The sequence below is a fragment of the Mytilus galloprovincialis genome, chromosome 7 (assembly GCF_965363235.1).
Source record: "Mytilus galloprovincialis chromosome 7, xbMytGall1.hap1.1, whole genome shotgun sequence".
Classification (NCBI taxonomy): Eukaryota; Metazoa; Mollusca; class Bivalvia; order Mytilida; family Mytilidae; genus Mytilus; species Mytilus galloprovincialis.
Genome location: NC_134844.1, coordinates 33,003,906 through 33,019,820, shown reverse-complemented (window position 1 = coordinate 33,019,820; position 15,915 = coordinate 33,003,906). Strand labels below are relative to the sequence as shown.

Sequence of the window (15,915 nt, the reverse complement as noted above, 5' to 3'; positions counted from 1 at the left end):
GAAAGCTAACAAGATAAGTAAGAACCAAGTTCAGGTCAAGATCATCACGTTAAGTACAAATTTCAACAGAAAGAATTGAATTGAAGTCAACTAAAACTGCTATTTATTTTGAAGTTGTCTTTTGTTCTCACAGTCGCCCATCTAACTATCTGAGAAAAATAGATAATTTAAAGAAGTGCAAGGTTTTTATAATGCAACAATTACAAGCCAACTTTTTTTTTACAATCGGATTCATATTGTCTTAAAAAGTAAAATAACAAAATATGCAAAATCCAAGAATAAAAAATGGAAAGTCCCTTATCAAATGGCAAAAATCGAAAGCTGAAAGAATAAAACAATTGGAAAAGACTGTAAAATTCTCGACGTCATGTTGTAACAGATTTTTCCTTATGTAGAAAATGGTGGTTTGAATAATTGTTAACTGTGAATATAAGTGACTTTTACACGCAATGTATTCCAAACTGTTAACTCGCTAGAAATGCAGTAATATTTTAATAAGCTAAGTAGTCTATGAAATGGTTTAGGACTAGAATGTTGCAGTTGATTTCTCAACATCCCGTTTGTACAAATAAAACAACACTGATATAATTACAAATAATATAGAATGGTTCGGATAAATTCAAGACGTGTACGACTATATAGATATATGTTAGGCATTGTAGGAGAAATCTAACAGGTCAATAACAAAGATGAATTAAAAATTGTTATTTGCTTAATCTTAACATCACCAGGTATATATTTTAATACCATCGAGGTTGTAATCAAAGGCTCAGTAGGAAATATTTCTTCCTTTTACCAAAAATGAAAATTTCATCGAGGTTGTAGTTCGACTACCTGCAGTATCTGATCACATATAAATATGGCGTTCTTGATACACTATCGAATCATATTTACATTTTAAACTATTCCGCTTGTGACCTTAGATCTTAGTGAGTCAAAACTTTCAATTTCGTCTTAATGGACATAGTTGCAATGTTTCAAAGAACACAGCTCTCAGTTTGCCAAGAAATTAGACAGTCGGACCATAACTTCGATGACTGCAACTGCATGAGAACTTTGACTGAACATAACATTCACTAGAATAAAGTCATCATAGGTATCAGGATTAAATTTTGTATGTACGCCAGACGGGCGTTTTGTCTACAAAAGACTCACCAGTGACTCTCGAATCCAAAAATGTTAAAAAGGTCAAATTAAGTACGAAGATGAAGAGCAATGAGGACCAAAATTCCTAAACGTTTTGCCAAATACACCTAAGGTAATGATATTCTTTATGAGGATCGGGAAGATTAATTTGCGTCACTTAAAATAATATTGAATTACCAGAAAGAGAAAAGCTGTTTTTTCTATTCGTAAAATGTAAAAATAGAGGTTGTTGGACGTATTAGTACACGAACACTAGTATAAGACAAGCTCCACTGTGGCACTTGCTAATTAAAAATCAGATTTACCAGGTATATTCATTCTTTTTTTGGATTGGTAGATTTAGAATGACAACGTGGTATTTTGAGAAAGAAAAGGAAAACTTTCAAATGAAAACCTCGGAGTTAATTTAGGTAAACATGGTAAAAGCGTGCTTAATTTTTGGAAAATTGTATACGTCATTTTTACATGCCGACAAGAAATGAAAACGTTTACAGAAACTACAACCAAGTAAAATCACAAAAACACTGAACCCCAAGGACAATTCAAAAAAGGAAAGTCCTTAATCAAATGGCAAAATCAAAATCTCAAACACATCAGGCTTGGTAAACTAAACTGATTCAGAGTACTTTCATTATGATATAGAACTAATGATACATTTGATTCGCAGTTTTTTTTAATAAAAATATTACCATTGCATGTAGACGTTTATGTAACATCGCTTCACATGTACCTCCATTAAAAATAAGTACTGGGTGTTTAAGACATCGGCTACCCACCACAGTCTCATTTGGTCGGATATGAATAAATGAGCAAAAACTATTTATTATATATACGGTCTTATCCTTTTAGGCTGGAAAGTAATCTGATATGTCGCCCTTTTCCCAGATAATTTGTGTAAGATACAACTGAGATAACAAACTCGCTTCTAAATAAAAGCCATCTAAAACGAGGTTCTTGAAATAAATAAGTAAAAGAAATTTTCAAACCAATGCATGTTACTACTGAAATAACGAGGTCCAATTTTGTGAGCCAGCATGACGTAAAAAAAATTATACAAGGAATTCAACTTCATTTCTGTACTTCTTTAAAGGAAGAGACCACTTTCATTGAGCTGCAACTCCTCTAAAACAATACGAAGTCAAAATTATTTGTGATATGGCGTATTTATATAAATGTAGTGTTAGTACTTCCTAAATTATCTTTGAAACAATCTTTATTCCAAAGAAAACGCAAATTTTTTAAGAAAATATCCCAATTCAGAAACCGTTAGCGATCCGTGTTTAAACGTATTGTGCATGTTCAGTCGACGTTCTGCAGCGATATGTAAAAACTCTTTGTTTTAGCACTTGCCCAATATTGTACCGCAACTTCGCGGGAATCTTGTAGTATAACTAAAATTGATCAATATCGTTGATTAAAAATTGCACCACTCCATGCCCATTTGTGATCTACATAATTGATATTACCCATAATAAACCAGTTCCGGGTCGAATTCCATAACGAAAACAATACCACAAATTTAGCAAAAAATTTAGTTGATGAGATCTTTTCTTTATCTCTCTTGCCCAATTTCAGTTTTATTTTGGTTTCAGAGTTTCTGGTTAACGTAAATCCAACTTTGGACGCCCAAAATTCATAAATTGTTATTTCTATGCATCAGTATTGTAGACAAAAAGAAAATGATCTGATCGGGTTGGAAATGACAAACTTCACAGCCACTTATTTTAATTCGATGTTCTTTATCTTCACCAAATATTAAAACAAGGAAACGAATTTCGTCTCTCTGGAAACTGTTGCGGATAGATAGTTTTACTCATTTATTTCCTTCTTTAGATAAATAAAATAAAATAAAATAACTGATCATCGCAATTATGTTTTATTCGACTTCAAGTACTGTTTCGTCGACATGTTTTGCATATTGTTTTATATACATTTTAAGATTTTAAAGTGTAGATTGCCTACGTACAGACATGTAGTACACATATAAACAACTTGTACGTGTAATTGTAGTTCAATTTTAAAATTCAGTATGATACTTAATTCATGCTAATACAAACAATCTAGATCGAACTTGATGTTTCCTTCCTGCTTTTTAAATACATCTTTAGTCTGTAGTAGGTGGGAGTAAAATATGACGATTATCAGATAATCTTTTTGTATAAGTATTGGTCAGTCTGTTTAAACTCCGCCCACTGTAGCATATCATGGATCATTTTTTTTAAACATTTTTTTGTAAAGTACAAATGTTTAATGTGCAGTTTTGACACTTTATTCTTATTAATATATTAACATGATATCCGTACTTAAAAAAGTTAATTTTCATATTAATTATCAACCAAAGATGCATATAACAAGCAGCCTATTAGTAACAGAGTATCAAGTAAAATTGTTAAATAAAGATAGTAACAATCAATTGAAATAGTTATGTAGTGATTTTGTCAAATGAAAATTTGCAGAAATGGATGTTTTGACAAAAACAGTGATCTTAAAACAAAGCTGAAATGATCTGATTACATACATGTAAATGTTTATTCTTACACACACAATTGTTTATAAATATTTCAAATCAATGTCATGAATGAAAATTATCTGAAATATTTGTTTTCTGAAAATTAAAATTAGGGTATTCAAATTATTGACTAATTGACTTGATAAAATATAAACTTCACTGGGCTTGAGCAAAACGATAAGTGGTTGGATATTTATTTTTTTGTAAAATGTTTCTAAATATTTAGTAATAATCAAAAGTATCCAATTTTCCAAACAAAATCACATGCATTTAAACAATAACTTTATTTTGCTAAAGTGAAAAAGAATAATCGGTATTTGTCATTGATTCTACCTTTAAAAGAGTATTCTTACAAAAAGTGAAATTATTTCTATGTACGAAAGAAAACTCATCATTAATTCATTACTTATTTCTATAAAATCTAGACTTTAACAAACTGTTTCATTTACAAAAAATACAAAAAACATATCGAACTACATCATGTATATAAAACAAATAGTTTTTCTTGAATTATAAATTTATATTTTTTGGGATGAGGTCTATAAACACACCCCTCGAATTGCTTTTATAATATCCAACATAAGCTCTTAATAGAAATGTTTAACGATATTAACAATATATTTGGCGTAAATAAACCTGAATTTTCTAAACATATAAATGAGATTTTATACGTACTGTAAAGACCAGCTTCCTTTTGTAATAAAATTCCAATGGGTATCATCATACCAAAAGGGGACGACTTTTCCTTCCTTTTCGCTATAAAACCAGGTTCAATCCACCATTTTCTACTTTTGAAAATGACTGTACCAAGTCAGGACTTTCCGTTTTGAATATTCCTCGGAGTTCAGTATTTTTGTGATTTTTATGTTTTTGTTGTTTACTTTAGAAAATATAGTTTTTTACTTGAACGAGAGAACAAGTTCAACAAGAAATGTGTTAAATGATAAACGTATAGATTATTACGTATGAATGAAGTCAGGACTCAAATGACTCGCTTTGAACTAATTTGATAAAATAAAACACACACAAAAAAAAAAAAACCACAAAAAATAACCCCAAACCAAACAATTACTGTGGTTCGTTTAATAATCCATAATAAAGGACATTTCTCTTTGATATTTTATTTGGAAGGGAGAGTTACCAGTAAATACACGTAAATAGCGGTGAAATTGAAATCTCAGGAAGACCTTAAGTGATGGAAGGAGTAGTACATAATGTCTTTTTTGTTTAAGAACTAATTAAAGATATTCGGGGCATATGAATTATTCTAATTTGACGCACTGCCATATATTTTGACCTTTGAAAAAAAAATGTAGTGCATTAACATTTGATTAATTTTTGGTTTTATAGCTAGCTTAAGCTCTGATTTTTCATTCTAGGATGTATTTGTCACGATATTTCACAGGAAAAATGGTACAGTGCTCTTCAACTTTATACTTAGCATTATCACTATTTTATCTGAGCGTCACTGATGAGTCTTATGTAGACGAAACGCACGTCTGGCGTACGAAATAATAAGCCTGGTACCTTTAATATCAGTAATAGCCACAAAAGGATTTCCTATGGGAAATTGCATTATCTGTATTTTTAGAAGTACAACCTATATATCGTTCTTTATAAGGACTTCAACAAAATTCAGTATACAAGTTGGATATTTTTAGCTTTCTTGTTTATGCTAAAATCAAAGAAGAAATGAAAGCATTTGTGAATTTCAAAAAGGTCTCTTTCGTTATATGTGGGGTTGCAAAATTTGCGGAGAATTCCTTGTTCTTCGGTTATAATACTTTAAAAATATAACATTATAACAGTAGAAATTAGAAGAAACATATACATTGTCCTGTCTATTTCAATTTACACACCAGAAATAGTTATTATATTGCAAAATTTTCTTCTCGAAAGATTTACCATAGAATTTGAGTCGTTGACATTGATTAAGGGTGCAAAACATGACCTTGATTTTTTTTGTTGGAAAAGTGACTAGAAAATTTGTTTATAAATGAGTTCTGTAAACGAAGATGAGTGATCTTGACATGTCATTAATCTTATTATCAAACATTTTTGCTGATGTCATTTTTGTTTTATTTATTAAATATAAAAGTATTACGTTAAACATTACAATTTACACGAAACATTCAACAAAGTGCAATTTATTTATCAACACTAGTACAATTGGCTGTGTGTATAAATGAAGATTTACTGAGCTTAATACTTTGAGGCATTTATCTTTCAATATAAGGAAAAATGCATATGCGATATTTTTCAAACACATTGAATACATTGAAATACAATGTACCCAGTATGCGTGTTGTTCCCAAACCTGTGCAGACTTAAGCCTATATTCCGTTCGATATGGCGAAAGAAAAATATCCACGATATATTTCAAAGGAGTTGATTAAATGTGTCCTCTTTAAAACATTCTTCGTCGTCAACCATCTCAGCTATTTCAATTGTATTTCCTTTTTCATGAAGTGCCTGTAATGTTTCATCATTTTTGTTATCAGTTTTTAATGAGGATAAACACATCCTCTGTGTAAACACTACACATGTCACTTGTACGCTGTAGTTTGTAATTGTTCTCATCCTGTCTCTGAAACAAGAAATGTATTTACAAAGTAACACTAATACATTAACCAGTCTTTTAGAACATTTTTCTTAAAAAAAACCCAACATATTAATCAAACACATACATGTCATACTATCCGGCATAAAAAAATTGGTTCATATTAAATATTCGAAGATTAAGAAACAATTTGGATAAAAAGTAAAATCACAAAAATACTGAACTCCCAGGAAAATTCAAAACGGAAATTCCCTTATCAAATGGCAAAATATAAAGCTTAAAAACATCAAACGAATGGATTACAACTGTCATATTCCTATCTTGGAACAGACATTTTCTTATGTGGAAAATGGTGGATTGAACCTGGTTTAAACTCGCTAAACCTCTGACTTGTATGACAGTCGCATCAAATTTTATTATATTGACAACGATGCAGACATGATATGTACAAATGTCAAAAATACAGCAGTCAACATTGTGTTATAATCTTTATCACATAAAAAAACCAAACACATATGTAACAAAAAGCACAAACTACATCATACGATATACGTACAGAAGCCATTCGAATGTGTAAAGAAGTGCTGCCGCTTCTGGTGGAATATTTAAGGCAGTTAGTAGAATGATCACAGTAATCAAGCTAGCCCCTGTCACAGATGGTATAGCCAATGACGAAAATGTTGTTAAAATGCTGAAAAAATGTAAGTAATCAGTTATTGTTTTGGAGATTACACACATAATTACTAAAACTTTGTGGTTTCAATGTTCATGTGAAACATAGTATTTTTATGTTAGTATAATGCTATTCAAATACATTAGGCGTTCGTCTTTTCAAATGTACATGAGTGAATGAAATTTAATGTTAAAAAATGTAAGAATGTAACAAAAATTTACTAATAAGAAACTTACATGACTAAAATGACAGAAGCTGCGTTTACTTTCTGGTCAGTGATTTGCATTACAAACAAACATGATATACTTATGTAAATACAGCTCCCACAACGCCCAATGGCAGCAGATAATGGAATAATAAATCGAGTCACTCTACGGTCAAATTTGTTTGGTCCTTCTAATTGTCGTATACTTTCAGGAATAGTCAAAGCTCTGATACGACAAAATATAGTTAGGTTTATAATAAATGTTTGCTTCACATATTTGAACATGCACCAGTGCAACTGATGTTTTTTTTTTTTTTTTTTTTTTTTTTTTTACATCAGATCATTCTTTAATGAAATGTTTCACACTTATCATCAATGTTTAATTTAAAAAAAAAAAAAAAAATTGCTACCATGTTCCATATTTATAAATAAAACAATGAAATAATAAATATACTTATTATGTCAATGAAAATGAGAAAACGCATATATATAATACAAGAATAATGTTAATATAAAACCCAACAGACGTAGCTTTATTCCAATCATGAAGGCGAAATACATCATTGATTGTGCAAAATGTTCTAACGAATTTCATGAGTATTGTTACAGTTGTTAAGGTTATAAGTGTTTTGGTAATAAAGAACATCTAGTTCAATGATGCAAACATTTGTATTTTAATGCATCTTCTTTCGCGTCTTTCATATATAGACTTGCTTTCATAGAGCACTGACGCAGTTATCAATTATATATCTATCAATAAAGAGGTAGGGCCAATTTGCCGGGGATTTTTTTCACAGAAGGGCAAATTTTAAAAAGTGCAGACAGAATAAAATTTACTATAAAAACAAAAAATAAAAATGCTTTTTGATCAATATCTCGATTTACATATATTATGATATGTGTGATCAATAGTTAATTTAACCCTCAAAAAGGATGAAAGTCCAATATGCGGATTTTCGGGTGTTTTTAGTTGGGAAAAACAGGGAATCCCCCCAGAAGGACATTTCAAACCAAAAAAAAGTTATGCTTTTTATGACTGTTGTTATTCATACTACCTTTTCCCTCAAAAATGAAATTGGTTTAGTGTGTCCTTATAACATAAAAAACAACTTTTTAAAGAAAAAATTGTAACATCGATAAATTGTACCGATATAGCTTCTTAATAAGAGATATATGTACAAGCATCGCCGTAGCTCCACCAGTAGAGCACAGAACTACTAATAAATGATGGTTTTGAAGAAAGGGTTCGAATCTCGCTTAGAATATTTGCATTTTTTGTGTTGTTATATTAAATTTTAATGTTTCTATCATATATTTTCGGATGTTTGCTTAATTCATAGAGTCATTCTTGTTCATTTTGACTATATAGTTTACTAGTATATCATTTTACATGTATCAAAGAAAAAAATTATGTATCGTTTATTGTGTGCATTCCTATGACTGTCCATACTCTTGACTTACTTTCTATTCATGTGTTTACATTTGTTACATATATTCAAGGAACAACTGCCGTCACACTGATGTAGGTGCCTTTACATAACCAATAACACGAGAATTAATTCTATAGCAATGAAGCCTACATGTTGCGGGTGTAATATACACATAACTTAAAATAAGGCCATTGTATACAAGTTTCAAAACAACACAAACAATTTTTCGAAACCTTTTTTGAACATGGTATTATATTTAACAAATGCAGTCGAAAACAGTTTTGTCGCCAGTTCACAAACTGTATAGATACTAGTACTGAAATTTTTACGACCGTCCCTACACCGGTACCTAAGTCATCAGAAAATAAAACAACACAACAGAACAAATCAATTACACTACAAATCGTGATTGTAAGTAAAACATCAAGAAGCTGTTGCATCTGTATCACAACGAAGGTCCGATTTGTTAAAATGACAGAAAAGGCAATATAACATGTGTTAGTAACACAGGTTGATCTATGACCAACTGATGTAAGATGTTCTCCGGTTAAAATATATACATGTATTATCTTATCTTATCTTATAGACGATAAAACCTTAAAAGACCAGGACAAATACAGATATACATATATTCAGAATGAGAAAATCACGATTTGAATTTGTTCGATATTATTTGGCTCCTTGACAAGTTACGTGGTATAGCACCTTGCATTAAGGATGTTAATAATAAAATAAAATCAATATTAAAAAATCAATAGTCTTGGCCTTGTTTTTGTAGGAATACCTGTTCAAGGTATGAAAATAGATGATGTGACGTATGTTCATGTACTATAATTAACATCTATCGGGCTATTTAAAACATGATTTACCTATCTTATCGAATGAAACAAATTCCCGGCAAATTGGCTCTACCTCTGAATATCACACTTTTAGGATAAGGTACTGCAAATAACTTATTTTGTTTAAATATTTGTATTACAGATTTTATTTAAAGTTGTCGATTTAGATTTTTTATATATATGTCCGCTAATACTGTAACTATGTAAGGATTATCTGCATCAAATAACCACGAAATCTGAATTAACAGCGTATTCATGCTATCTGAATGCTACTTTAAATATTTTCTGTATATTAATTGTTGGTGCAGAAACATCTTAGTGCTCAACACTCACTATGACTTGTTTTATTTTCAATTTTACACTAGTAGTATTATCTGACAATTACTATCGAGCAAACGTGATTTAATGTACTATCAATAGTGTTCAGTACTTACGTCATAGAGGTAGCAAAAACTATTACAAAAGCATGAATCAGAGTGAAAAAAAATGTAAACGGATTCCTTTTCATCAATATAAAATTTGTAATTGGAACTGCTACTATCACGAAGATAACATAACCAATCATTTGAGTTGCTATGTATAAACCTAGTCTACTGAAATCATCCTCCAAGTTCTTTGTTCCTCCAATGGTTTTACCAATCAGACTCGCCACACCAATTGGTGTAAACCTGAAATAAATTTTCCCAATACGATTAACATAACTATCTGTAAAAACCAATGAGGTATAAATAATTATGCAGAATTTAACACATAGGCTAAAACATGCATATATCTTACTGAATAATTCACTACATATTATTTTAGATCTATGTGTGATCAACATCATCCTTATTCTTTATTTTTTAATATTTTTTTATCTTCTGGTAAAAATATATATAATCTAGTCGTTGTATGAAAATATACAAATTGATCTTTTCAATTTACTGGTTCCTGTTTTGTTGCATTAAATGGAACACAGTTACATAAAGACTTATGTATTAAATATAAATGTACATTTATTAAGCAAGTTGGTTACATAATTGTCTTACATTACACTTTGAATAGAATTATCCCTTGCAAATATGTTTGATCAAATCGGTTACTTAGTATACGTAACTACTGGTGATTTAAAATGTGTTAAAATCAATAAACAGCAAAGTTCGATCAACCCAACTTTTGTTTCAAAGTATTGATACGCATAAAGAAAGAGAAGATTCATCACAATGACCTTTGAAACGTTTTTAATTTGAGCGTCGCTCGCTGGTGAATCTTTTATAGATAAATTGCGCGTTTGGTGTTAAGCCTTGTGTCTATAATGAAGTTATTATCATTATTTTGAATCCTTACCAAATTAATTTTCCTAATATCACCAAGATAATTTCAGTAGCTGAGTAGAAGAACTTGAAGAATGGTTGTCCAATTTCTTTTGTTGACGCCGTGGCAATGCCAAATATAACACTGGCAATCAAAAGACCTAAATAAATAGTATAATAGACATTTCTTTATTATTCATTCAGAACGTAAAAAAGCTGGTTTATGTTTCCACACTTATGGATTGATATAAATGAAAGGCAATTGCTGTATAAATGTATAATGTACCAATCCAAAAACGTTGGAGCTTTCTTTCATGTGATTTTTATGGTATGAACAAGAACATTGCGGCATGTTCATATCGTGAAATAAGTATTTAAGTGATAACCATGTTGTTTGATTAAACACTGAAGCGTTTATGAAAGGTTTATCACATCTGAAGGATGGTAAACTGAACATGGCTAGTATTACAATTGTAGGAACAGAATACAGTACTTCATATGATTTCTGTGTTTCTTTATTATTTAGTTTCAAAATAAATACAATTCATATTCGTTTATATATATTTATACATTGTTCACATGTTATATAACAAAATCAAACAAATCTATTTGGCAGGACTATACCTAGAATATTTGTACTATTAGCATTCGACAGATTTTTTCCAGTCACCATAGTCTTAAGTACTTCCACGATTGTCCCATTTACAGTTTCATTTGTTTTGTACATCTCTGTATCGTAGCTCGTTAGTGTCTGAAAAACAGCAAACAGACTTGTAGAAGTCCTCTGAGGATGTCTTCCCTATACAACTAATTCAATAAAGCCCAGGCTTAATATGTTAGTATGACATGCTGTTTATACTTTGTGTGTGTTGTTATGGCCTCAGTCACACCTTACCGGATAGCACGAACGGGCGCCTAACGGATGAAAATAAAAGTTGTCCGTTGACAAAATTGTTATCCGTTCGGAGTCCGTTGATGTACTGACCGAATAAAACGGACATGTAACGAATGCATAACAGACAAACACCGGATATACAACGTACGAGAAACGGAAACGTACCGAACAGAACGGATGTCGAACGTACATCCAACGGACAAGTACCGCATAAAACGGACACCTAAAGGAAGCGTACCGGATAAAACGGATGAACAAGATATACGGAAAAATTAAAGGCGACAATAATAATACATGTAAATCGCATAAATATTCAAAATGTTTCTGTGTAACTGGTTTTGGTTTGATCTTCAAAATGCCGCCAAAGGGCAGTGTCTGCATGAATAAGAGCTGCTTGATTATGAAGACGTGCCCTTACTTTAAGATCGATAATGAATAATAAGAATTCATGAACCTTAAGAAATCTGACATACCAATAATTGGCATTTCTGACGCGAAATTTTCAATTGGCATTTATCCGTTTCAGATCCGTTCATCATCCGTTTTATCCGTTATACGTCCGGTAGAAGTCCGTTTCTCATTCGTTCAACATCCGTTTTATCCGTTAAACGACCGGTAGAAGTCCGTTGGTGAATTTATCTTCCAGACCACCAACGAATGTATAACGGACACGTAACGGATATAAAACGGAAACAAAACGGACGAGTATCGTACAAAACGGACGCCTACCGGACGTTTAACGGACTTTTCATCCGTTTGACATCCGCTCAAAGTTTTGAACATGCTCAAAAATTTCCACCGGACAGAACGGACATCGACGGATAAAACGTACGCTAAACGGACATGCAACGGATATGGACGGATGTCTAACGGATAAGAACGGACGTCTAACGGACATGAACAGATTGAAAAAAAGTTATCCGTTAGGCATCCGTTCGAGCTATCCGTTAAGGTGTGACCGAGGCTTTAGCAAATGATTTTTTTTTATGTGAACATTTTTTTAAATACAGAATAATGAGGCCAAAAATCAGGTAAAAGAAAATCATGAGATAATCCAAAACATTTTTGGGTATCGTCATTCCATGAATATCCCACATAACATTTTATTCATTTAACATATGCAGTGACCTTAATATTTCACCATTATTAATCACTTCAACAAATTTGTGAAATTCGTTTTGATATTGAAATAATAAAAAAGCGATCAAAGGTCTTATGTATAGTCATTCGTTTTTTTGTTTCGAAAGATGATCAATTTCTAAATGAATAGTATTCTAAGAAGATATAAAATACAGAGTGGTTTTTTTATAATTATTTTTTGAATTATAAATAAACTGTATATATTGTTAGTGAGAGACACGTAACATTCTAAAATGGACGTTTATTGTTGCAACATCAAATCATAAAAATAGTCTGTCCGATCTTATAACTCTGTAAATAACTTACCTTACGAAAAGTTGCAGATATCAAATTGTCGGGAAAAATATTTCTGTAAAACGAAATCATATATTTGATAAATCGATAGATGTAAACGGATTGAATAAATAAAAATGCCCTCAACAGCCGCTGTATGTAATAGGAATATGAAAAATAAAGTCTGGAAAATTTAAACAATATTTGCAAATTTTTGATAAAATAAGATGTCGGGTAATCTTCAGCAACCAAACAACACAAAAATAAACCAACATTTATTCATGCAGAAAAAATGTTCTTATAGTTAACCTGATGTCATTAAAGTTGTCTGGCATTCATGCAAGAGTTTTGTTTGTATACGTTACAGAGATACAGGCCATTTATATTGTACTTTCAAGAAATAAATGAAGTCTTTTACTCGTTTTTAGTATAGAAGATATAGTTGTTGATAATGTTTAAAAAGGTGTGATCGTAAGAACATATTTCTTCCTTCAATTTTGATTAAAGTAAATGAAAATTTGCCATGGCAAAACCGTATAGTACTACACCTTTACAACTATTACACCTACAACTACATTACTACCATCACTACCACTACTAATGCTGATAATAATAATAAAAACACGAATTTGATTTTCAATCAGGACGTTGTTCTACTATTGTGAACGTATTTTTGTAGGAATTGATAGGATTTAAATATTTATAGATGTTTTACATATGGGCATTCCTGTTGACCATTGACTTTAAAAAAAGGGATTGTTAACTTGCATTTGATGCTATAGTGAACCTAAACTATACTTGCATTGTAAATTTTTTGATTTGAAAGTAAACTCTTATACAAAAAATGAAAACAACACGTAATAAATTTCATGCGTCCGAGGCCCTTTTTTCTGGATTTACCTATATTTGAAAGCAAAGGATCATCAGAACTGAAACAGTTGAGGAGTCATATGATTTAGAGGACATCATTTTTTTTTTTATAAAAATCCTTTAATGGTCAACTTTGCTTATACAGTATAACAACCGTCAAACGTTACATGAGTTATTAGTGGAAACAACGTTTAACAAAACTTTTAATAGAACAAAATTCATTTTTTCATAAACATACCAAAGTACTGAGTTACTGATACAGGTAGTAATGACATTAAATGTTTTCAATTTTACTGTATCAATTGAGCATTTCGACACTTGTACCGGGCTTCACTTAAAATTAGATGGGTTTGAGTAGCTCAATCTTGAGTTTATTGTAGTGTTTTTCGTACTGTTATTTATTCTTTCGTCTGGAATAGTGTCGTCTGTCCTGATTTGAATATTTTGACTGTCGCTTGGTATCTTATTTTTTGCAACTGCATAAGTCTTGTTTTCGTTTATCCACTAGAACTAACCAATACATTTTCGGATGAACAAACTGGTATCCATTATAATTTCATAGAAATATGTATCAGTCGACATAAACTAATTACACCCCTTTTTATAAGGTGTAAAACAATGTGTTTATACTCTTATTTCATGTGTAGGAATACACGTATTCAGTTCAATATCTACTATAAAAACTAAGTCTAAGTTTGCGCCTTATGTTACCTCATTAAATCAGCGAAAATGTCCTCCGTTTGTAAAGGAACCGAGTTAAATGCTTTAACTTCTGTTTTGGCGATTTCACCTGTAATGAAACCACTAACATACTTTTCAAGACTATTAAATATACTAGATTCTGTGTTATCGTTTTTACCGTTTTTTGTTTATCAACATGTTGCATATTTTCAAAATAAGATGTCTCGCGAGAAAGTAAAGCAAATGACAGATTTTAGGAGAGGTAACAATTTACCCATATAACATACTGTAGAAAGTCCTTAAAATTTATGACTATCGTATTCAAAAGGGTAACAAGTACGAAATTTGTTGATTTTGAATAGATGTTAAGTACTTTTAATTTTGTTCATTGTGAATCATTAAATGTGCAAATTCTCCAGCGGTTTGATTGTGATTTTTCGTTCGTAAATAGACTAAATCATTTGCGTGAAGTATTTATTGCCTTTGAATATGAATATCTTACCAGGTCGGATGATCACACAAAGTATACTGCCAACTAAGCATCCAAGGAAGTTCGTAATCATAATATAACCAAAACTAACGAAGCCAATTTTTCCATTTGATTTAGCGTCTAGGGTAGCTGTTCCTGTTTAATCAAATATCATATAAATTATGAATGAATTTAATTTAACATGAGTTCCTAATGTACTGCATTCTTTTTATATTTATGTCAAGTTACGAGTCTGATATTTTTGGTCGTTTGTAGCTGCATATCAGATTTGATTTTCGTTTACTCAAGGAGATTGTATGACCCTTGGTTTAATGTTTTGCTCATACATCTTGCTGTGAGTTTGTTTTTTGTTTTGAATGTTTTAACATGTTTTAGGCCTGTAATTAGTTGCGGTATAGACTTCGGCTCATTGTTGAAGACCGTACCTGTCGCCATGTCTTGTTTACATCTACGTCATATGGTCTGTTATGGAAAGTTTTCTCATTAGCAGCCATACCCTGATTGTTGTATTCAATTGAATCATCAATAAAACAAACAAGAATGTGTCCATAGTACACGGATGCCCCACTCGCATTATCATTTTCTATGTTCAGTGGACCCTGAAATTGAGGTCAAAAGTCTAATTTGGCAATTAAATTAGAAAGATCATATCATAGGGAACAAGTGTACTAAGTTTGAAGTTGATTGGACTTCAACTTCATCAAAAACTACCTTGACCAAAACTTTAACCTGCACGAACGGATGGACGCATAGACCAGAAAACATAATGCCCCTCTACTATCGTAGGTGGGGCATAAAAACCAATAACTAGCCAATGATTTAGTCTCTGCATGTACAGTAATATAGCTTTTATGAAATCAATTTGATGGCAGTCAACATACGCCACTAAAATTTCATTCCAAACATTTCCAG

The 15,915-nt window shown here is 31.2% G+C and overlaps 1 protein-coding gene across 1 annotated transcript; it reads right to left on the bottom strand.

The window, feature by feature from the left end:
- Window positions 1–5,357: 5,357 nt before the first annotated feature.
- Window positions 5,358–15,438, bottom strand: LOC143084184 (excitatory amino acid transporter 1-like). Its single transcript, XM_076260595.1, has 9 exons — window positions 15,429–15,438; window positions 14,544–14,622; window positions 12,996–13,038; window positions 11,279–11,405; window positions 10,689–10,815; window positions 9,797–10,030; window positions 7,125–7,319; window positions 6,772–6,906; window positions 5,358–6,242 (listed from the first exon to the last, which is right to left on the bottom strand). The coding sequence occupies exons 1-9, from the start codon at window positions 15,436–15,438 to the stop codon at window positions 6,035–6,037; spliced, it is 1,158 nt and encodes a 385-aa protein (XP_076116710.1). The 3' UTR covers window positions 5,358–6,034.
- Between the last annotated feature and the right edge of the window lie 477 nt (window positions 15,439–15,915).